This window comes from Balaenoptera musculus, chromosome 6 (assembly GCF_009873245.2).
Source record: "Balaenoptera musculus isolate JJ_BM4_2016_0621 chromosome 6, mBalMus1.pri.v3, whole genome shotgun sequence".
In the NCBI taxonomy this organism is placed as follows: domain Eukaryota; kingdom Metazoa; phylum Chordata; class Mammalia; order Artiodactyla; family Balaenopteridae; genus Balaenoptera; species Balaenoptera musculus.
In genome coordinates this window covers 73,471,464-73,497,161 of record NC_045790.1, presented here as the reverse complement: position 1 = coordinate 73,497,161, position 25,698 = coordinate 73,471,464, and the positions used below count along the sequence as shown (strand labels likewise).

Genomic DNA, 25,698 nt, shown 5'->3' with positions numbered 1-25,698 from the left:
ACACAGTTTAAACTCCAAGTTAATGAGCCTCCTAAAGGTTTAAATTATTACTGTATGTCTATAGCCTATTATTAAAATAGAAGCCTTTCATTTCAATATTTCCCTGTAATTTCTGAAATCCCTGGACTTGGCTAAACAAATCATTCTACATTTTCCTATGTCTTCACTAAATGTATCATTCATTTCTTATCTTAATCAAAACCCAGCTTTCCATGAAGCTCTATTAAAGTCTGATTTCTCTCCAACACTCTTATCTACCTCAGAGTTGAGGGATACAAACCATTTTTCTTAATTTGGAACGATGCTCATCCACTCTCTCTTCTACTCCTTTAAGAGTAACACCACCCAGGTTAACCACCTTCTATTCTTGCTATAATCTATCAATAACTAGTCAGTGTTCATTTTTGAAGACTCTGAGACTACTGAATCTCCAGTTTATAAACCACTCTCTATATTCCATTAGTCCATCAGTATCTTCTTATCTTCAATTTCTTCCCTCTCCATTATCTGTCAACATGACTTTCAATATTTAAAATCCTGTCTCACTATCTTCAGTCACACCTGCTTGTTAAAAACTGTCTTGCCTGAATCCAACAGACTGTTGGATTCCAAATACCAAATATCAAGTACTACATGAAAAAAAATCATATACTGTTAATTCATGGTTATCAACATCAACATGATCCTCAATGCTACTTCAATACATTCTCCTGGTTCCCTTTCCATCGTTTTGCTTGCTCCATCTTAACCTCTTTTGAGGGATTTTCATCTGTCATTCCTTAAATATGGGCATTCCTCAGCATTCTGCCCCACATGTCCCACTCTACAAATTCTCTGTGTGATCTTACTCAGTTTGATGGCTTCTATAACTAGCTAAATATTATTAAAGACTCCCAAATCTAGAAATCCAAACACTTTCCAAAATCCAGACATTATATCCAGGTGCTTTCCAGATCTGGTTCTAGATATCTTCATATAAAAGTCACGTAACCATTTTCAAGTTACTTTGCCCATTAGAGAACTTGTTAACATCTCCACTCTACTTTTTTTTCTGCATTGCTCTGTCATATCTCGCTGAACTGCATTATTACCAAATGCTGAATTTTACAAACCTGCAAGCTGGAGTCTATTTTAACTACTCTCTTTTAACCCTGACACCCCTTTAATAATCAGTTACCTTTAATTCTACTACTCAGATTTGTCACACCTGGTTAGTCCTCTACTACCTCACTTCCTTATCCTAGACTGAGTCACATCTAATTCTTACGTGAATTACTCCAACAGTTAGCAAACCATTCTTTCAACTTCCAGTTTTGTCTCCTTTTGACCTATTTTCTACAACCCTTCCAAAATCTAAATGTGATCCTGTTTTTATGCATCAGATCATAAAATTCATTAAATAGTACCTATCTCAACAATCCAATGAGGGAGGTACTATTTATTCATCCCTTGTAAAGACTGCTCACTATGATACTTCATGTTCCTAGCACAGTGCCTGGGATATATTACATGCTTAATAAATACTCAAATATTCAATTGATGGAAATTTCTCCTTCCATCTAAGATGAAATATCATGAACTAGATTTACTCTCCTGCCTGAAACAAGTCCTCCCTCCCCCAACAAAAACACACATGCAAAATATATTAAAAAATGGTTTTCAAGACACAGGACATTAGGCAATGGACAGTGATTACTGAGACACAAGGAAAAACAAGATGAGCCCTAATGCTCCAACTTCAATTGTTTTGAGATAATTTAAAGGTCATGGAAAAGCGTGGGGATGGATAAGCCAAGAAATAACCAGTAAAGTCCATGAGTTACGAAGACAGACCTGAGAGTCCAGGGAAACCAAGGCAGCTAGAGTTCATATGGTAAAATTCCAGAGAGGACAGAGCTACAGAGAAGAACTCCAAAATTTTAGTACTAAATGCCTATACTAGAAAAGAAATGTTCAAATCAATCATCTGAGCCACCACCTAAAGAAACTTAGAAAAAGAGCAAAATTAAACCCAAAGTAAGCAGAAGGAATAATAAATATCAAAGTAGATATCAATGAAAGAGAAAACAGAAAAAAAAGAGAAAAAATCAAAAGCTGGTGCTTTAAGAGCAATAAAACTGAACTGTCAAGAACGGATAACCAGGGAATGGCCAAGATAGAGGAATAGGAAGACTCTAAGATCACCTCCTCTCAGGGGCACACCAAAATTACAACTATTTACAGAGTAACTATCAATGAGGATGACTTAAGACCAGCAGAAAAGAAGCTATTTAAAAACTAAAGATATAAAGAAGGAACCACAACAAGACAGGTAGGAGGAGTGTAGACACAGTATAGTAAAGAACCATACCCCCAGGCCACAAATGGGAGGATAATTATAATTGCAGAAGTTCTCCCCAAGGAACGAGGGGTACAACCCTCCTCATCAGGCTGCCCAGCCTAGAGTTCCCAGAATGACTGGCTTTGAAGACCAGTGGGGCATACTTTTGGGAGAGTCAAAGGGCAGTAGGAAACAGACTCTACTCTTAGAGGGTGCACACAAAATCTCACATGTTCTGAGACCAAGGGAAGAAGCAGTAATTTAAAAGGAACCTGGGTCAGACCCACTTGCTGATGTTAGAGAGCCTCCCAGAGAAGCAGGAAGCTTCTGGTACTCACGCTGGGGACACAGACGCTGGCAGAAGCCACTTCTGGATGCTCATTCAACCACGAGGACAATGCTGCAGGCAAGCAACATTTTGGAATCCTCCCTCTAGCTCATTAACACTGGGACCCGCCCCAGCCCACCAGTCAGTAGCACCAGCCCTGGGACATCCCACACCAAGTAGCTAGCTGAGCATGGACACAGCTCCACCCACCAGCAGACCAACTCCCATATGACCCCCTGAGCTCCTGGCCGCCCCAGGACCCAGCCCTGCCACCTGTGGGCTGACACCAGCTCTAGGACCACCAGGGTCTACAGCAAGAGACCACAGGACCCAGCTCTGACCATCAGCAGGCCGGCACGCCCCCCCTTCCAGGACATGACCTTACTCCCGCAGTGGGCAGACACCAGCCATGGGACCACTGGGCCCCAGCCCTGCCCACCAGTGGCCCAACACCAGCTCTGGGACACCTTGAGACTCTCAACCACCCCAATATCTGGCCCTGCTCACCTCAGGGATGACACTAACTCTGGGACACCCTGAATACCACAGCCAGCTTTGTCAGGAACTGGCCCCGTTCAGGAATCCCATTCCTGAGTATTTATCCAAAGAAAATGAAAACACTAATTTGAGAAGATATACATACCCATAAGTTCACTGCAGCATTATTTACAGTAGCCAAGATATGGAAACAATCTGAGTGTTCATCAGTGGCTGAATGGATAAAGAAGATGTGGTGCGTGTGTATATGTATGTATGTGTGTATATACACACACACACACACACACACACACACACAGTGAAATATCACTCAGCCACAAAAAAAAGAATGAAATCCTGCCATTTGTGACAATATGGATGGGCCTAGAGGATATTATGTTAAGTGAAATAAATCAGACAGAAAGATAAATACCATATGATTTCACTTATATATGGAATTTAAATAACAAAACAAATGAAGAAATGTGACAAAAGAGAAACCAGTCATAGATACAGAGAACAAACAGGTGCTCGCCATAGGGGAGAGGGGTGGGGGGAGGAGAGAAATAAGTGTGAGAGATTAAGAGGTACAAACTTTCAGTTACAAGATAAATGAGTCGTGGCTATGAAATGTACAGTGTGGAGAATACAGTAACTATGTAATATCTTTGTATGGTAGAGACTTACCATGGTGATCATTTTGAAATGTACAGAAATATTGAATCACTATGTTATGTTACAGGAACTAACATAGTTCTGTAGGTCAATTATGCTTTAAAACAAACTAACTCATAGAAAAAGCAATAAGATTTGTGGTTACCAGAGGTAAGGGGTAGGAGGAGGGCAAACTGGATGAAGGTAGTCAAAAGGTATAAACTACCAATTATAAGATACATAAGTACTAGGGATATAATGTACAACATGATAAATATAATTAATCCTCTTGTATGTTACATATGGAAATTGTTAACTGAGTAAATCCTAAGAGTTCTCCTCATAAAAAAAAATTTTTTTCTATTCTTTTAATTTTGTATTTATAGAAGATGATGGATGTTTACTAAACTTATGTGGTAATCATTTCATGATGTAAGTAAGTCAAATCATTATGTTTACAGCTTAAATTTATACAGTGCTGTATGTCAATTATATCTCAATAAAACTGGAAGGGAAAAAAATAATGGATACCCAGTTGTCCCATAGGAAAAAAAAAAAAGATCAATAAAACTGATAAACCTCTAGCCAGACTGATTAAGGTATAAATTATAAATATCAAGAATGGGGGAGGTAACATCAATATAGATATTAATGAGTAAGAAGAGAATATTACGAACTTTATGTCATAAAACTCTACAATGTAGGTGAAATAGACACATTTCTTGAAAAAAATTAACAATCACTCAAAAATAATTAATTTGAATAGTCCCAAGTTTACTAAAGAAATGGAAATTGTAGTTAAAAATCTCCCACAAGCAAATACCAGCCCCAGTGTCTTCACTGGTGAATTCTACCAAATATTTAAGGAAGAATTAACACAGTTGTACTCAAACTATCCTAAGTGTATACATATCAAACTTATCAAACTGTATACTTTAAAAGTATGCAATTTATTATATGCTAATTATATCTCAATAAAGCTGTTCTAAAAATATTCAGTTGATGGAAAGAATGGCAGGAGGGAGACAGACCTGCCAGAGGCCAAAGAGCAGCAGCAAAAATAAAAAGGAAAAAAATAAATAGAATGAGATCAAAGAAAAAAATTACAGAAAGAAAGAAAAGAGCAAGTTTAAGTAGTGATGAATCCAAGTTGTAAAAGGAAAAGGGCATTAAATCTAGAATAGGTGATTAGAAATAGCACAGTAAAAGTTCTGGAACTATCTGGATATTCACTTATTCCCCTAATTCCTAATCCTATGCAGAGTGAATATATAAGATTGTACTCTACTGTGTGTGTGTTAGTGTGTGTGTGTGTGTGTCTTTAATTAGTGTATCAGATCCACAGCACAAAGCTGATACAGTATTTTGGGTACTGCTGTATTTGCTGAGTGAATAAATATATTAGAAATTCTCCCATGTCTTCCATAACCTTATAATTTATAAAGAACTGCAAATAAGTACAAATATTCTTCCTCAGATAACAAATTTTACAGCATTCCTAATTACCTAATGAGGAATTTTCCAATACTTCCTAGGTTTTTAAAAACTAGAAGACTATAATTGATCTCACCAAAAAATACTTGGGGAAAAGAAAATCACAAAATTGAGTACAGTTATAACAAAATTAAGTGCCACTCTAAACAGAAAACTCAAGATACCAAAGTCTTTAATGTAAAAAGTTAGAAAAAGATTGCATTCTACATAAATATATTAGTGAAAAGCTTACCTGTATAGTCGCATTTCACTCAGCTTTATCGTTATCAAATCAATAATGGGTGGGGGGTTGATCTGACTCTCTGTTATCACATGGAATGTATTTTTCATTGTAATTAGTCCAAAATCAGCAACAAAAATATTTTCAGAAACTGGAGACTGTGGGATAACCACAACTGGGGCTTTGATGTCAATATCCAATGCCATTCTAGAACTCCTTTGTGCCAGTTCTTTTACACCAGTAGCAGCCATTTCTGCTGCCTGAACAGTTGCCTCAGCCAAGGCTTGTTTACCTGCTTGAAAATTATCTATAAAAGCCTATAAAGAAAACAGAATTATATTCTTAAGGCTACCATTAATGAATAAAACTATTAAATGTATATTGGTATTTCTGATTTTACCTCCATAAGAAAAATTTTCCCTTGGAACAACTAAGCATTATTTATTCAAAGTCTGACTTGTCTATATTAAACCATAATTTTCTGCAATAAAGGTTGAGAAACACAAAGATACAGACACAGAAACACAGTAAAACAGTAAAAATCTAGTCCCTGGACCAAAGCAACATGTGGATGCTCCAATGTTTCACTGGCATCTATTTCCCTTTTTATCTCACTTTCCTTAATGGCTAAACAATCACACTGTATTTACCTACACAACCACAATGGACAGAGAGCTTATTTACGTTTGTAAGATAAAACAGTATTAAAAATATGTCCATCAAGAACTCTAAAGTTTTCTAATTCCTGAAATGTGGGAAAAATACTAAATGATATAAAATACACCTAGAATTATACTTAATTTTCATGTTTAATTAATTTCATGTTTTAATTATTTTCAATAATTTTTGAGTATAAAGCTATCACAACAGGGCTCAGTGATATAATGCTCTGAGTTATAAAAAGAAATTAGAAAAAATTAAATAAGAAATACTTTTTCATTTTTACTTTTTATGTACAAAAAAGTTTTTATGGCTATAGGAAAAACTGCATGATAACCTCAGTTAAAAAGATCAGAAAAACAGCAACATTATTTATTTAGAATCAACTGATTATCTAGTTTATATACCACAATTTAGTTAAAAGAATGAATAGTGAAGTCATAGAGACAGGTATGACACAGGAAAAAACATCAGCTGACAGCAAGGGAAAAACACAGGGGGGAAAAAAAAAACTATGAAAGGCAGAAACAGAACTTAAACACCTCAGGGAAGTGTCATATAGGGATTAAATCTAAATCCCTCAAAGCCCCGAATATTCACAGAACTAGAATGCAATAGAAAACATAATTTTCTTAATGACAAAACCAAACTTCAATTATATATTTAGCACTTTTAGTTAGAGCTGGAAGTCAGGTAAAACACTCAAACCAATCATGTATAAAATAAAGAATTCAATTAATATACATAACATATATATGATATATAATATACATATATTTAATGTTTATTAAAATACATATTTCAATTAGCTAGAACATTCCCATGTGAAAATGATGTTATATAAACGGTATACTATACATTTCAGTCATGATGTATGGTACCCAGAATATCTTGAAAAATCAGGACAAAAAAAAATCAAGTAAGGAATGCTTCATCTATGCTTCATGCACAGCAAACACTTTCCAACTAGTAGGAAAGAATAAATAAAAAACTGATTAATATACTTACCAATACAGAATACAGAAATTTTGTGACAAGAACTACTTCAATGCAACCAACAGTTAAATTAACTTGACTGTCAAACACATTCATATCTGTGTACGCAGAACCAGCAGTTGCACCCATATAAGAAATCATTTTGAAGCTGAAAACTTCTTTTCCAGTAATATAAACAGCCTTAATGAGAGAAAATTTAATTGTCAAAATCCACTTTCGAAATGATATGTCTTCAGTACAAAAATAAAGCAAATGCAAAATATACATACATATCTGGAAAATCTTGTAAGTAGTCAAGCCAAGTACAAATAAGACAACAATTCTAACTTCTTTATTAGAATCTACACTGCAAGTTTTTTCAAATCAGTAGTGGCAACTCCCTTTATGGGCCATGGAATCAATTTAGTAGGTCTGACACAAGATTTTTTTAATGGAAAAAACAGGAAAAAAAAATCAGAATACACATTTTCATTTAGTGTGTACACATGGGTACTGAGAACTGCCATATAAATGTATTTTTCAGTCACTGTCAAAACTTAATATAATCTATTTTCTTGATTTGAGATATGTGAATAATTATCGAGATCCTTCCAAGGAGTTTCCTCCTATCACTATACTTCTGTTCCTTATTAGTTTGTCAAGAGTCATCTCAATTGTCAAACAAGAATTACCTACAGCAGTATAATGTCTCAAGCTCTGCAATACCAGTTAAAAATGGTGGAGATAATAGCAGATGTGAAATGTCAAAAATATTCTGAAAGATAAACAGAGCACTCACTAACTTAGTTTATAGCTTTCTTGACCCTCTAAATGCTAGAAGTAAGGCAGAGGGCTGAAGAACCATCAAGAAGTAAATGAATTCCAACCATGGAACAAAAAAACCTCAGGAATCAAGGATAGTTGTCTGAAGGTTGAGGCGTAAGATGAGACTAAACAGAAGTCTATAGGAATTCTGCTTCTGCCTAGGATGTAGAATGCTGGAGAGATGGTCACTCCAAACCTTAAGAACAAGAAAAACAAAAATAGATAAACTACAAAATCATAACTTTTCTTAAAACCATTAGAAATCTGAGGTCACAAGCCAACTAAGCAGCCTAAAATCTAAAGAAAAAAGGTATCTTCAAGAGAGAAGCTTAAGCACCAGCTCACCTGTGGTAAGGGGCAGGAGAAAAGAGCTGTCAGATACCATAGAAGCTAGGTAAGAAGAAATCAGATAAAATGGTAAAGGTTGACTATGAACTTATAATGTGATATACAAAATCCCTGGGAGTCACAGACACAAGAGGAGCTCACACTTAGTTGCAAGCACTTCATTGTGTGCTTTCTGCTGGGAGCTCCTGAGAGACTGGGGCCAGAGTGGAATACCAGAGGAAGCTTTCCTTGGTACAACCCTCAAAGACAGGAGAAACCTCCACTCTAGAAAAGGCCCAAAGTTCCATCAGAATTATTCTCTTAGAACAGAAGCCTTAAGAAACTAGCAGAAAGGCAGTAACCTTGTTGCCCTCAGAGCACAGGTGAAGATACTATACCCCAGAGGCAAAGATAAAACTCCCTCTACACTTGGGGGATGAAACCGTCCTGGGACCAGACCATTATTGAGCACCTTCTACTGGAGCAGAAAAGCATACTCTCCCATACAGGAGCTACCAAAGATCTGAGTCAAATGCCACGGGAGGGATGGACAGGATCACCAAGAATGCTCCAATTCTGAGACCTGGAGAAACAGACCTGGCTAGACTGAACCTGAACTAGGACAACTGACAAGCCTACCTAAAACATCTTCCCGCTCTACCGCCACCCCCAAATACCATCAAGATGGCAAGCTCTAAGAAAAAGCAGCAGTAGACTCTAAACATCAAGGAAAGAGCCAAGAGTATGGAAAGAGAACTTTCTGAAGTACAAGAGTAGAGGAAAAGTAAACAGCATAGTATGAAGCAGCAGTCCAACAACAAATCCCCCACCCTAAGCACAAGATATAGCTGAAGGAATGTGAAGCAGTGGCATATTGAAGGGAATCACATTAAACAAGAAAACTCAAACCCAGTTCAGCTCTCCATAAACTGGATTCAATCCCCCATGCTAATAGGCTAGCAGAAAAAGGAGGCACACTCACTTTCAGACATAAATACTATTCACTTCTGTCTCTATTATCCTATATATGATGTCTGACAGTCAATCATTAGTTACGAAACAACCCAAAAAGCAAGAAAAAAATAAACAACAAATGACAAAGCAATCAACAGAACCAGACTTGCTTATAACATAGATGTTGGAACTTTCAGCCAGTGGATTTTGAATTATTACGATTACTAAGGTAGGTGCTTCTAGTGGAAAACATGGAAAATATGAATGAACAGACTGAAGAATATGAGCAGAGAAATGGAAAACAGAAAAAAGACTCAAAGGGAAATATTAAAGATTAAAAAAACATGGTAATAGATGAAGAATACTTTCAGTGGGTTTATTAGTATATTCAGTGGAGCCAAGGACAAAATCAGTGAACTCAAAAATAGGTCAAAAGAAATTACACAAACGAAACATAATGAGAAAAGAATGGGAAGAGTTGAACAGAGGATCCAAAGGTTATGGGACAATATCTAACAGGAATCTAATAAGAATTTTTGGAACCCAAGAGGAAGAAGAATAGAGAGGAGGCAGAGGAGGAAGAGGAGGTGAGGAAGCGAGAGAGGTGGAAGCAGAACTATTTGAAAAGATATAAAAAATACTGAGACAGATCCAGAAAGCTCAGAAAACTCTGAACAGGACAAATATGAAAATATACTTACATATACCTAGACATGCCATACACAAATTCTCAAGGCAGTCAGATAAAGATGAGAAATTATGTACACCTAGCAAAAATATCACTCAGAAAATGAAGGTGAAATAAAAGCCTTTTTTTTTTCCAGTTCTGATGCCTCCTCCCTGCCAAAAGATGAAATAATTCATAACCTGCAGATTTGCATTATAAGAAATGATTAAGTTCTTCAAGTAGAAATAAAAATAACAGAATTTTGAAGGTACATGAAGAAATGAGTTCCGGAAATAGTTAGAATGAAGGCAAATACATCTCTTGTAAAAAATTAATTGCTCTAAAGAAAATTGACTAAACCCCAATTGGTAGGTATATATTGTGGACTTTCAGCATACACAAAAGTAAAATATATTACAATAATACTGTGAAAGGCAAGAAGTAGGAATTGACAGTATAGCACTGTTAAGATACGCAATACTACATAAAGCAGTAAAATATTAATGGAAGGTAGACTGTAATATCCCCAATACTATTAATCAATAAAAAACAGAATATCTTCCATAAGTCACATGAGTGACCTGTGACTATCCCCCTTGAGCCCAACAGAAGAGAAGAAATTTTCATAAGACAGTGTTTAGTGCACAGAGGTTGTGGCCTAGGAGACAACAGGTGTAGATAAGGGGTAAATAAAACACCATACTGAAAAATGGGTATTTTAAGTAAAAATCTGTAAATTGAAATGTAAGGTCCCCACATTCTTCAACCAACTGGCTCCCTGAATCTAGACTGTCAGGTCTATACTTATAGTACTTTTCTAAAAGGAAAATGACTGGCCTGAGGGGAAAAAAAAAAAAAAAACTTTAGATACTCAAGTTTTGAGGCCATCAAATCACTACATTACTGACTGACCATCTACCGTGATGTCCACCTGTCCCAAGTCCTGCCCACACAAAGCTTCCAATCAGCTCTGAGTATCTAGGCAAAATTACCAAGTCCTTCTAGGAGAAAGAAAGTGAAATTGTCATTAGAATCATCAGCAGCAATTTGATTGAACACTAGGCCAGAAGACACAGAATAACATGTTTAAGATCATCTAGAAAAAAAAATGCAAGCTAAAGAATCAAAATCCAGCCAAAGTATTCGTAAATATAAATGTAATACAACATATAGACACTCATGGAGTACTATTCTTATGACTATGAGCCCTGCCTACGGAATCTACCAGGGAATAAACTTTTAAGTAGCCAAAATTTTGAAGATGTCAGCATAAAGACTGGTGAAAACTCCCATTTAATAAAGAAGAAATGTTTGAATCAGAATATTATCATTTTGCAATCCTTAATGAAATAATGGTTTTTAACATTACAAAAACAAAGACAGCTAGACACTGTGCATCCTTTGAAAATACACAACACCAACTATGAAGTATTCTTGCCCTCCCCAACCCCTGTAAAAAAAAAAAACAAAAAAACCCCTGAATCTCACTGAATGAGATTTAACTATCAATTTACAGGAAATACAGGGAATAGAGGAACATGTTAAATGCCATGAGAACGCAATCAGCAAAAGCTGATGGAAAATTCTACAAAACAAATAGGATAGCAACAAATGGCAAGGAAGAGAAAGAGATAGAAACTTATAGATTAAAACAGACTTAAGAAGCATATTAATCAAAACGTACTGTATGGACCTCCTTTGGATCCTGATCTAAACAAACTAAAGGAAAAAAATTATGAGACAGTCAGGGAAATATGAGAACTCACTGGATGGTTGATAACATTAAGAAATAACTGTGCCACGGGTCAGAATGGCCATCATCAAAAAATCTACAAACAATAAATGCTGGAGAGGGTGTGGAGAAAAGGGAACCCTCTTGCACTGTTGGTGGGAATGTAAATTGATACAGCCACTATGAAGAACAGTATAGAGGTTCCTTAAAAAACTAAAAATAGAACTACCATACCACCCAGCAATCCCACTACTGGACATATACCCTGAGAAAACCATAATTCAAAAAGAGTCATGTACCACAATGTTCACTGCAGCTCTATTTACAATAGCCAGGACTTGGAAGCAACCTAAGTGTCCATCGACAGATGAATGGATAAAGAAGATGTGGCACATATATACAATGGAATATTACTCAGCCATAAAAAGAAACTAAATTGAGTTATTTGTAGTGAGGTGGATGGACCTAGAGTCTGTCATACAGAGTAAAGTAAGTCAGAAAGAGAAAAACAAATACCATATGCTAACACATATATATGGAATCTAAAAAAAAACATGGTTCTGAAGAACCTAGGGGCAGGACAGGAATAAAGACTCAGATGTAGAGAACAGACTTGAGGACACGGGGAGGGGTAAGGGTAAGCTGGGACAAAGTGAGGGAGTGGCATGGACATATATACACTACCAAATGTCAAACAGATAGCTATTGGGAAGCAGCCACATAGCACAGGGAGATCAGCTCCGTGCTTTGTGACCACCTAGTGGGGGGGATAGAGAGGGTGGGAGGGAGACGCAAGAGGGAGGGGATATGGGGATATATGTATATGTATAGCTGATTCACTTTGTTATAAAGCAGAAACTAACACACCATTGTAAAGCAATTATACTCCAATAAAGATGTTTAAAAAAAAAAAAAAAGAAGTAATTGTGCCCAGCCCCAGGCCAGGAGGCCCAGATGGGGGAACCCCAGGCTGGGGCCCCTCTGGACGATGGCAGCGGCTGGACAGGAAGTGAGGAAGGAAGCGAGGAGGGCACTGGCGGCAGTGAGGGGGCGGCGGGAGACAGGGGCCCAGACACAGAGGGTGTTTGGAGTTCAGACATCGAACAGAGCTTCCAGGAGGCCCTGGCCATCTACCCACCCTGTGGCTGGTGGAAAATCATCCTGCCTGATGAATGCAAGATATATGGTCGGAATGAACTGACTGCTCGCTACATCAAGCTGAGAACGAGGAAGACTCAAACTCGCAAACAGATCTCTAGTCATACCCAGGTTTTGGCCTGAAGGTAATCAACGGAAATCCAGTCCAAGCTCAAGGACCAGGTTTTCAAGGACAAAGCTTTCCAGACAATGGCCACCATGTCCTCAGCCCAGCTCATCTCAGCACCTTCCCTGCAGGCCAAACTTGGTCCCGCCGGTCCTCAGGCCCCAGAGCTTTTCCAGTTTTGGTTGGGGGGTTCTGGGCCCCCCTGGAATGTTCCAGATGTGAAGCCATTCTCGCAGACACTGTTCTCCTTGTCACTGACTCCTCCATCTACTGACCTTCCAGGGTACGAGCACCCCCAAGCCCTCTCACCTCCTGCTTTGCCCACACCTGCCCCCATCAGCCAGCCCCAGCCTGGCAGGCTCGGGCTCTGGGCACTGCTCGGTTGCAGCTGGTGGAGTTCTCGGCCTTTGTGGAACCTCTGGATGCAGCTGACTCTTACCAGAGGCACCCGTTTGTACACCTCAACCAGCACTGCCCCAGGCCCAGAGCGCCCCCCTTCGGGAGTGTGGATGTCCGGCAGATCTATGACAAATTCCCTGAGAAAAAGGGCGGTCTGCGGGAGCTGTATGACTGTGGGCCCCCGACGCCTTCTTCCTGGTCAAGTTCTGGGAGGACCTGAACTGGGTGCCGAGTGGCGAGGAGGTGGGGGCCGGCGGCAGCAGTGGTGGCTTCTATCGAGTGAGCAGCCAGTACGAGACCCTGGAGCACATGACCCTCACCTGTTCCTCCTGTTCCACCTGTTCCAAAGAAGAAGGTCTGCTTCTTTGGCAAGCAGGTGGTGGAGAAGGTGGAGACGGAGCACGCCCAGCTGCAGGACGGGAGGTTCATGTACTGCCTGCTGCGCTCACCCATGTGAGAGTACCTGGTGAATTTCCTGCACAAGCTTTGGCAGCTACCCGAGCGCTATATGATGAACAGTGTCCTGGAGAACTTCACCATCCTCCAGTGGTGACAGAGACACCCAGGAACTGCTGCTCTGCACCACCTACGTCTTTGAGGTCTCCACCAGTGAGCGGGCGGTCCACCACCACATTTACCGCCTGGTCAGGGACTGAAGGGGGACCCCAGAAGTGGCTCACCCCCGGAATACCCTCCTCCCAGGAAGGATCTCCAGCCTTCCTCACGCTTCTTACTTGGGGAGGGGGCTGCTTCCTGTTAGGACCTTAAAAGCTGGGTGGTGAGTTGAATGGGCTGGGACTGAGAAGAAAGGATGGGTCCTGATATTGGGACCTCATAGGGGTGTCTGAAAGGACAGATCACTCCAGGACATTTGACACTGGGGACAGGAGTGAGACAACCCCTGGGACAGCACTGGTTTCTGTCTCTGACAGGCACCCTTCCCCTTCTCTGTTTTGGATGTTTTGAAGGGCCCCAGTTACACACTGGCTTGTCGCTCTCTGTTTTTCAGGGCGCTCTTCTTCCCAATCTGCCTCTCCTTACCAGCCCCATCCTGGGACCCTGATACCAAATTCTGAAGGTTAACCCTTTCTGTGCAGGAGTAAAGCCAGCTGGGCCCTGGAAATTTTTTTTTTCTTTTAACGTAACAAGAGATATTTATAAGTGGGTGTTAGGGTCATGACATTTTCTCAGCTGGGCAAGCAGTGGGGTGAGGCTTTTAAATCTCATGTCCTCTTCTAAATAAGCTGTGGCGCTAGGCTGTGTTGCCTCCTTCTCCTCCCCTCCATCCAAAGTGTGTTTTGACAGAGGATAAAGCTATTTTACCAAAAAAAAAAAAAAAGAAGAAAGAAAGAAAGAATTGCTTGCTTTTTAAAGGCAAAATACCAATGGGATTTTTTTTTGGTAGACCGTGAAAGATTCTAAAATTTATATTTATATATGTAAACACAAAAGTCCAGGAACAGCCAAGACATTATTGAAGAAAACGAACAAGATGGAAGACGAACTATAAAGCTTAAGAATTAAGCTCAATAATTCAGTTTGGAATTGAAAGGCAGTATAAAATAGTTGTTAAGAGCATAAACTACAGAGCCTGAATGCCTGATTTTTACATCCAGGATGTTAGATGAAGCTCTACTAGATATGTGACCTCAAGAAGTTAAACCTTTATGTGCGTCAGTGTCTTTATCCATAATATTGGAAAATGAAATTCTGATCTAAATGGCATTTGTGAAGATTAAATAACTTAATATTTATAAAGCATTTAGAACACTATCCAGCACCAAGTAAGGACTATATGTATGTACTGATTCAAGGATAAGTAAACAAATGGAACACAAAAGAGAGCCCAGAAATAAATCTATCCATATATCTACACTTAATATTTAATAGATATAGTACTGTACACAAGTAAGAAAAGGATAGCTATTTAAATAAATGATATTAGGAAAAAACAACCCAGTGTGAAAATAAATGAAATTGGACCCCAGCCTCAATCATATAAAAAAATCAATTCCAAGTAGGATGAAAGACCTAACAGTGAAAGGCAAAATTATATAACTTTTAGAAGGTCACATAGGGGAATAACTTTATGAATTCAGGGGATGGAATGATTTAGAAGACAAAATTCTCAAACCAAAAAAGAAAAGAATGATAAATTCAACTTCATTAAAATTAATAACTTTTGTTCATCAAAAGACATCATAACCAAACTGGGAGTAACTATTTGAAACACAAACTAAGCAAGGAATAATGTATAAAATATTAAATGATTTCCTACAAATCAATAAAGAAAAAAATAAACGTTCCTTCCTCTAAAATTGATAAATTAAACCAGGTGTCAGCAAACCACAAACAGCAGGATTAGGTAAAAATGGTTTACATACTTTTAAGTAGTTAAAAAAATATCTAAATAATATTTTGTGACATATGCAAATTATATGAAATTTACATTTTATTATCCATAAAATAAAATTTTACTGGAACACAACCAAATCACTCATTTACACAAATGACTGCTTTCACACTACAAGAGCAGGGTTGAATAGTTGCAACAAAAACTTCATGGCCCACAAAGCCTAAAACACTTACAATCTGGCTATTCACAGAAAAAGTTTACTGGCACCTGAGTTAAACTAATAGGCATCTCATAGAAGAGCAAGCATAAATAGTCTATAAGTATATGAAAAGATGTGCAATTTCGTTAGTGGTAAGAAAAATACAAACTGAAAACACCATATTATACACTCCAGATCTTCAAAAAATGTAATATCTGACAATTCCAAGCAATGGCATTGAAATGAAATACCAGATCTCTCTTCCACTGCTCCTGGGAGTACATGTGTCACTAGAAATAGATTCTCTGAAAAATGCATGCATGACATACGTCCAAGAACATATCAGGAGACGTGTATTGATACAAGACTAGTTATAGAAGCAATATTCATAAAAACAAAAAAGTAGAAACCAAATATCCATCAACAGAACAATGAATAAATAACCAGTGGTAATAAAAATGAATGCACTATACCTACAAACATCAACATGGATACACCTCAAAAATATAATGAATGATAAGATGCAAGGCTAAAGAAATACGTATAAAATATGATATCCTTTAAAAAGGGGACTGAAAGATGAAACAACGTGTTATGTAAGGATTCATACATAGTTGGTAACATTTATTAAAAATACAAAAAAATGTACATAGTTAACTCTCCAAGGAGACAGTACAATAAAGTCAAATTAGGGCATACTGGTGACTTCTGGGGTATGTTCTATTACTTGGTTTGAGTGTTGGGTATAAAGGTATTTGTTTTACTGTTGTTCTTGACATTATATTACTTGCTTTTGTGTATATGCTATATTTCAAAATAAAACATGTATTTCCAAATACCACAAAACTGGGCAATATATTGTTTAAGGATGCAAACATATAAGGTTAAAAACTACAATGAAGAGTAAGGAGGAAAAAAAGCAACGATATACAATTTATATAATAGCTTGTTATCATCTCAATTTTTAATAAAAATATGTAAGAACAATAGAAACAAAACCATATGTGCAAAAATTCCAAAAAAGACCCACATTACCAAATCTCACTCAAGAAGAACAAGAAAATCTGATTAGACTTACATCAAGTAAAGAAATGGAACAGTAATTAAAAATTTTTCCCCACAGAAAACCTCAAAGCCACACAGCTTCACTGCTGAGTTCCATCAAACACTAAAGGAAGACATAATATATACCAATTCTACATAAATCTTTCAGAAAATAGATGAGAAAACACCTCCAAATTCATTTTATGAAGCCAATATTAGCCAGATACTAAAGACAGAAAAGTATAAAACAGTTAGAAATACTGGTGTACCTACCACCAAGAATTAACAAGCTTAATAACTGGATAAATTTTTAAACACTCATAATTTACAGTGATATTTTATTTCATGAGAATGTCAGGTCAGCTAGAATATTTTTCAGGTTATGGCACACATAAATAATAGTATCTGTACAATGATACTAGTATAAATGAATGCTGCTCCAGGAGAGAGTCAAATAATCTGAGAACTCTAGTCCTTTATCCAGCTGCCCAGAAAGCTGAAGGGCTCAATATATTATACTTAAAACCCACTCAGGGCACAATAGTGTGTCATGGAACAGAAATTACAAAGCTCTGATCCAGGGCAAAAAGATTATGTCTCTTTGGTTCCTTGACATATGGAGAGTTATGAAGGTAGTTTGTTTAAAAATCATATACATTGGAATCAAAGTCAAGAAATATGGAAAGGAAAACGGGGTGGGACAAGAAGACACAAGTGAGAAACTTCATTTTGTAGCTTTTTTAAAGTTAGATTTTTAACCTTAAAGATGCATTAAAAATAAAATTACAGAGAGAAAAAGTAAATGTCTTAGGTTATAATATCAGTTCCATTACTAACTACTTGTATGACTTTTAGTAGATTCATTTATTTATGTTAGCTTTACTTTTTAAATAGGACAAATAAAATGGACAATCTACTTCCTAAACGCTCTAAGACTATAATTTTTCAAATAAAAGCAATGGAAGCAAATCAAACCATGGCTTCTGTAAAATTTCTTGTTCTTTATTCCTATGAGCCACGTACCTTTGATGTTTTGGGGACTCTTGTTACCTCAAGCTAACGAACCACAGTAAGAAAATATAAGGCATACGAATTTTTATTTAACATAAAAATCTGGTCATCACTGTATCTCATCAGTATTATTTGCTAATTAAGCCTATACACCTACTTCCTTTCTTCCTGTCACATTCCGAACTTTGACTTCCTGACTCAACAAGTACCTCAGGCTTTTCTAATCCTACTATTTGATATTCTCTTCACTCCTTTAAATATACCACCTTACCCAGATGCTCCATTGTTTAAAAATTACCTGTCCAACTCCACAACAGTATCTAGTCCAAGAACCTTACTCTCTTGCACACAGTAACAACAAAAGGACCTATCCTTCAACCACTAGCCACCTAGTTCAAAGGACTCTCTTAACATTATAATGCTATGTTAGTAAGTATCCATGAAAATAAACTTTAAAAAAAAATCTCGTTTATTCAATCTGACTTCATATCCTCTGCTCTGAAATCTGAAATGCATTACAAGGTTCACAATACCTCAAAATAGTGAAAAGATAAAAAGTAAATAAGGCATTTGCTACTCCCCTACCCCGCCCCCCAACAAAAGCACTCCACAACTAAGTTCCAGCAGTATCACTTGTACTAATTTCATTTATGAGATACTTAATCATCATTTTACAAATAAACAGATTCTGAGATTAGGCCACCCAACTACTGAAGAGCAGGGCTAAAATAAGAACCTAATTATGCCTAACTTCAAAACCCATGGACCTACTAAGACACACTGCTAAAATCCGATGACTGTTTAATTTATACCTATGAACAATCTTAAAGGACAATTATATTTAATAATGTTAATGAATAGAAACAAATTCATACCTTTTTGTATACAGCTGTTATATCAGAATCCAGAACAATTATATTCCTTAGCTTTGCATTTATTTCAGTCGCTGATGGCCTCATAATCATCTCAGAATCAAGCCCTAAGGGAAAAAAAAATTATTAAATTATTTTCCCTTCATTTAATAGTTCTGAATTTACTTTTCCTCAAATCTTATTACCTTCAATCTTAATTTCTGAAATGTTATGTTTCTGATCTTGAATAAAGATCTGTAAACATGATAATTCTGCTAAAATCTGTAAGGTAACAATATCTTCATTCTTGGATAATTTTAAAGCTGCAAAAAGAAAGCCATAGTGTAAAACATAAGACAAAACTTTTAGTAGTTACCTTACTATACTTATAAAGTAACTGAAATATCACAACAATGATAACGCTAGAGGAAAACGTGATTTGCAAATTGAAAGCAAGCAATATATTACCTACTAAATTAGGAATGCTAAAGAAAATCAAATCCAATGAAAACAAAGCCAAACCAGTGCAAAGAGACAGAACAAAAATAGTTCTTAGATGAGAATAACATTTGAAACTAAGAAGTTGTAGTTGTAAAATCATAACTCTTTTGCGATTTAATGATTACAGGGTGATACATGTTATTATCAAACTTGCAACTTTTGACTGCTTAAAAAAGCACTCCGATTAAAAAACATACTCTCATATTATTCAAATTTTGTTAGTTCTATTTTTCTAATTTAAATAATACTAAATGCACAAAATTTAATTACACTAAATACTTCTACTGTATAATCTTCAACTAAAATGAACGATAAGATAAATAAAAGCCACTTTTCTTCAGCAATAATCACTTTACTATTATTTTCTAAAATTAACCTGGTATATAATTAATCTTTCTAAATATTAATCTAGCAATAGAATTCTAACACCAATATTATAATAACGCAAGAGCAAAAATTTATTGATCTACTTAGTAAAAATTTGATGTTGAATTTTAAAGAAACATACGTATTTTTTTAATAAACTCTCCTTTGTCTTCAGTCTCTGCAATATGCACTGGGGCTGGTTTTTCCTCCAAATATGTAAGGATATTATTAAAATAATTTATTGTATTCAGAAGTGCTTCAGTATGTAAATGAATGTCCAAAGAGGAAAAATTCACCTAAAGAACAAAGCTGATTTTAGTAATACAACAAATATTTGTCTGTATTCTTTGTGGTATAAAGGATACAATTTATAATATTCAATTTTTATCCTCAAGGATCTTACAGTTCTAGTTATAAAATAATTTTCATAATATATTTGCTTAGAAATACAGTATCTAATTAAAAAATAAATTATTCACCTATACCTTAATCAGTTGCACAACACTGTTATAGGTGTCCTTCAACATTGTTATGGGTAAATCCTTTTCAGCCTATACAAAGTGAAAAAAACAAATCTGTTCGATTATCATAGGAAGACATATGTATATATCATTACATAATGGTCCTAACACACATTTATATAATTTTTCCAGCTATTTATATACATATAATTACTTAAACAAACGACTGCTTCACCAGAACAAATTTGCTAAGTATTCAATAAATGTTACATACTATGTCGCTTATTATCAAGAGTGGATATTTAGGTTTTATCACATGTAGAGGACAATCATCTAGTCAGCGACAACTGTTAAGATCCTTCCCAAATCTTCCTATATGTTAAAACAAAATTTTGACGGAACAGTCCGCCAGGTATCAAATACTCTGTGGTATCTTTAGATTTGGAACATTTTTACAATATAAAAGCTGTTTAATTCATAAACAACAAAACACTAAAATATCTATATCAATAATAGTAAAAAATGGTCTTAAAAGTGATATAATTCTCATTTAGCATTAAGTACTGTAATTATTAAAATAACGTGGACTTACATAAAAACAGGTCAATGAAAGCAAGGGTTAAATCATATGTAGACCACAGTACACATAAAAACTTAATAAATGATGAAATAGTTATCATAAATCAATAGGAAAGGAATAGAGTCACTGACAGCAGGAAAATTAGGTAACTTCAGACAATGGTGGGAAATCAAGTGAAAGCCTCATCTTGTATCCTATACCACTTTTCATCAAGATTGAAAAGTTTGTTGACATCCTGATGGGGGGGAAATAGCCAAACTGCAGGCCGTTTCTACTTAGAATGTGGGCTGCTTATTATCTTGCTATGTGAAGTGTTTATAAATCACAAGTATCTAACAGAGGATGACAAAACAAAAAAATCTTAAACTTTTAGGAGTTATAGCGATCACATCAGAATGAAGATTAAACTGAATATTGCTAAACTTATAAAACTTGATTTTAATATTTCAGCAGTATGCTTACCATAACAAGCATATAAATCAAACTACTTACCTTCACATATTCCAGTGTTAACAGATCTTCCATTGTGTTATCCAGTGTTGTAATCAAATAAATTGGTTTCTTGTTTTCATCTAAAAATAATTTCTAAAATTATTCTTTCATAGAAAAACTAATGGAAAATAAATGCAGGCAATATTAATAATTACAGAATTGGAAAAGAAGGATTTCCTGTATCATATCAATTCTGGGCCTTGATTTCTGTATTACTCAACTCAGGTCCTTCCTCCTTTATTTTAAACTCTAAAAATGTAATTTCATCTCACAATTCCCTTCTCTTATGCCACAATGTTGAAGATTCTAACCCTTCTAAACCTAGATAGGAACTGAAGTAAGAAAAAGTAGCAATCAGTTAAAGAAAAAACAGAATGTTTATTAGGAACAATGAAAGGACATGAAGAGATTCTAGTCTTGAGGCACAGAAATAGCTAGAAAGAAAACTGCCAGAATCTCTAAAATCCTAATTGTAGAGAAAAAGCATCAGGTAACTGATGAGAAACTAAATTGTTCTCTGTATTAGTTTAGATTAAAATAAACTCTATTACCATATTATCAGTCTTTACTAGTTGTATTGTTGCTTCTGCTCAAAATCTAAGAAGATAAGTGAGGAAACCGCTGTAGAATAGTATTTTGTGTAAAGTCTTTATAACTATCATCAGCAAATTACTTACAACTGTTCAAAATCAATGACTAGATACTGGAAGAAAGGACTACAAACCAATCATACTACTCTTGAGGAAAAAAATGCAACACATTTCCACAGAATCCTCCAGATTTAAAAGCTTATTAGCGGGCTTCCCTGGTGGCGCAGTGGTTGAGAATCTGCCTGCCAATGCAGGGGACACGGGTTCGAGCCCTGGTCTGGGAAGATCCCACATGCCGCGAAGCAACTAGGCCTGTGAGCCACAATCACTGAGCCTGCGCGTCTGGAGCCTGTGCTCCCCAACAAGAGAGGCTGCGATAGGGAGAGGCCCACGCACGGCGATGAAGAGTGGCCCCCACTTGCCGCAACAAGAGAAAGCCCTCGCACAGAAACGGAGACCCAACACAGCCAAAAATAAATAAATAAATAAATAAATAAATAAATAAATAAATAAATAAATAAATAAATAAATAAATAAATAAAAATTTTTAGAAAAAGCTTATTAGCAATGAAGCTAGCTTTCTACTGTAGATGCTAATCACATTTCAATCCTTAAGAAGGTCTCCACTTTTTTCACTCATTTATTCATTCATTGAATAACTATCTACTGATCATTTACTTTGTGTAAGAAATTGTGCTATTCACTTCTTCCTACTCTTTCTAAGAAAACAGAAGCAAATATATTACAAAATAGGTGCACTGATAATTATATATCTTGTATTATGTGTGTAAGGGTTTTCTTATCCTTTGCTCTTGGGAAAACAAAAAATTATAAAAAACATAAATATTAACAACTGCTATAATACTTCTGGATTACTGGTGAACACTATCAAGTTGGTTTACTTTTCTTTCCAACTGCCAGAGCAAACTTTGATGTAAAAAGCATAATAAAGCAGAACTCTGTATCTTCCACGTATGATAATTTTTTCAGGAAGAGATAATCATAACACAATCCACCACATGCAAGTTCTCAGAGGCTACAGAACAAGTGTAGAGTATGGAACTAAAATGTATAAATCATATCCAATGATTAAGTTTTCAGGCCACAATACTTAATCTGCTTCCCAAAATACAAAGATCACATTTAATTCAGGGCTCAGAAAAAAGGGGAAGTTTTCATTATACCAGTTAACTGACACCTTTTGTCTGGGAATGAGTTCCCAGAGAAGATGGCCTTCTCAAATTCTTGAGATGTACATAAGCATATTCCTTACCTTTCTTATTCCCACAGATAGTTCATTTTTACTTTAGTTCTCTAACTCCCTTATTTTCTGTATCTCAATTCACTGGGGAAAAAAATTCCTAAATGAGTTCAAAAGATTTCACAAGATAGCTTCCATTTAAAACTTAAATAACTTATAAACATTAAAAAAAAAAAAAAAGTCAACCATCAAAAGAACATGGAGGAATTCCCTGGTGGTCCAGTAGTTAGGATTCGGCACTTCACTGCCAGGGTCCAGGTTCGATCCCTGGTCGGGGAACTAAGATCCTATGAGCTGCGCAATGCAGTCAAAAAATAATTTTTTAAAAATTAAAAAAAAAAAAGAATATCGATTCCAGGACAGCTAAGAGTAAAGTACTTTTATACACATGCAAATAGAACACATTTATGTGGTCTAAAAAATAAAAGTAAAGCCCTACTAACTTTTAGTTGGAAAAAAATTAGTTTAGCCAACTGTATCAATGATCATTTGGAACATCAATGGTCTAAATGCACCAATTAAAAGACAACAATTGCCAAAATGGATCAAAAAAACAAGACCCAAGTATACACTGTCTACAAGAAACCCACTTTAAATATAAAAGTACGTATAGATTGAAAGTAAACAGATGTTGAAAAATATATTATGTTAACACTAATAAGAAGAAAGCAGAGATAGCTATATAAATTTTCAGACAGAGCAGACTTCAAAGCATGCAAAAGTTATCAGGGATAAAGAAAGGCATTATATAATGATAAAGGGGTCAATTCTCCATTAGAACACAACAATCCTTAAGGTGTACTTATCTAACAATAGAAAGCAAAAATGATAATACTGCAAAGAGAAATAAATGAACCCACTACCATATTAGAACACTTCACACCCCTCTATCAGAAATGGACAGATCCAGCAGATGAAAAATCAGTAAGGACATAGTTGAACTCAGTAATACCATCAAATAACTGGATGTAATGGATGTCTACAGACTACTTCATCCAACAAGAGCAGAATGTTCGTTCTTCTTAAGTTCACATGGAATATTCACCAAGATCAACCACATTCTCAGCCACAGAACACACCTTAGCAAATTTTAAAAAAAGAAATCATACAACATCTGCCTTCAGACCACAACAGAATTAAAATAGAAATCAATAACAGAACAATAGTTGGAAAATTCCAAAATATTTGGAGAATAAACAACACACTTCTAAGTAACACATAAGTCAAAAAAGAAATCTTGAAGGAAGAATTAAAAAACACTTGGAACTGAATAAAAATGACAACACACCTAATCAAAATCTGTGGGCTATAGTGAAAGCTGCACTTAGAGGGAAACATAGCATTGAATGCATATATTAGAAAAGAAGATTTAAAATCAATAATCTATGCTTCCATATCTTAGGAAACTAGAAAAAGAAGAAGAGAACAAATCCAAAGTAAACAAAAGTAAAGAAATAATAAAAATTAGATCAGAAATCAATGAAACTTAAAGCAAGAAATCATTAGAGAAAATCAAAGAAACCAAAAGTGGTTCTCTGAAAAATATCAACAAAGTTATAAATCTCACCAGGCTAACTTAGGAAAAACAAAGAGAACACAAATTACTAGTATCAGAAATGAAACAGAGGACATCACTATAGGTATCATGCACATGAAAAGAATAAAGAAATACTATGAACAACTCTGCCCACCAATTTGATAACTTAATAAAATGGAACAATTCCTTGAAAGACATACTCTGTCAAACTCACACAGGAATAAACAAACTGAATATCTATTAAAGAAATTAAGTCAATAATTAATACCCTTCCAAAACAGAAAGCACCAGGCCCAGATGGGTTCACTAGTGAATGTTAACAAACATTTAAGGAAGATACTATACCAATTCTGTGTAATCTCTTTCAGACTATAGAGAAAGAAAATACTTCCTAACTCATTCTATGAAGCCTGAATTACCCTAATACCAAAACCACACACACACACACACACAGACCAAAAAAAAAGCAGGGGGAGAAGGAGGAAGAAGGGAAGAAGGGAAGAGAACTACAGGACAGGAATTTTCATTAACACAGATGCAAAAATCTTCAACAAAATAATAGCAAATTAAATCCAACAGTGTGGAAAAAATTATGCACCATGACCAAGTAGGATTTATCCCAAGATAACAGGCTGGTTCAACATTCAAAAATCAACTGACATAATCCATCACATCCACAGGCTAAAGAAGAAAAACCACATGATCATATAAATTGATGCAGAAAAAGCATCTGACAATATCCAACAACCACTCATGAAAAAAGCTCTCAGTAAACGAGGAATAAAAGAGAACTCCCTCAACTTGATAAAGAGTATCTTCAAACAACCTATAGCTAACATCATAATGGTGAGAAACTCAAAGCTTTCACACTAAGGAACAAGGTAAGGATGTCCTTCCCCTCTTACCACCCATTTTCACATTGTAATGTAGGTCTTACCAAATACAATAAGAGAAGAAAAGAAATAAAAGGTGTACATACTAGGATGCAGACTGGGATGGAAGACATGAAACTGTTCACAGATTACATGATCATATATGCACAAAATCTAAAAGAATCAACAACAAAAAAACTCGAACTAATAAGTCATTATAGTAAGGTTGCAGGATACAAGTCAACGGCTTTCCTATATACCAAAAAAGGACAAAGTGGAAT

At 35.9% G+C, this 25,698-nt stretch overlaps 1 protein-coding gene and 1 pseudogene across 3 annotated transcripts in view; one reads left to right on the top strand and one right to left on the bottom strand.

The window, feature by feature from the left end:
• Nucleotides 1-25,698, bottom strand: part of VPS13A (vacuolar protein sorting 13 homolog A) — a 259,530-nt gene that overhangs the window by 113,876 nt on the left and 119,956 nt on the right. For all 3 annotated transcript variants that reach the window (XM_036854831.1, XM_036854832.1, XM_036854830.1), the window contains exons 27-33: nt 21,158-21,237; nt 20,110-20,175; nt 19,767-19,920; nt 18,964-19,080; nt 18,782-18,885; nt 7,162-7,329; nt 5,506-5,810 (exon numbers count right to left, since the gene is read on the bottom strand). In XM_036854831.1, the coding sequence (XP_036710726.1) occupies nt 5,506-5,810; nt 7,162-7,329; nt 18,782-18,885; nt 18,964-19,080; nt 19,767-19,920; nt 20,110-20,175; nt 21,158-21,237 (994 nt within the window). The remainder of the gene's footprint in view (nt 1-5,505; nt 5,811-7,161; nt 7,330-18,781; nt 18,886-18,963; nt 19,081-19,766; nt 19,921-20,109; nt 20,176-21,157; nt 21,238-25,698) is intronic.
• LOC118896680 lies at nt 12,588-13,952 on the top strand (annotated as a pseudogene).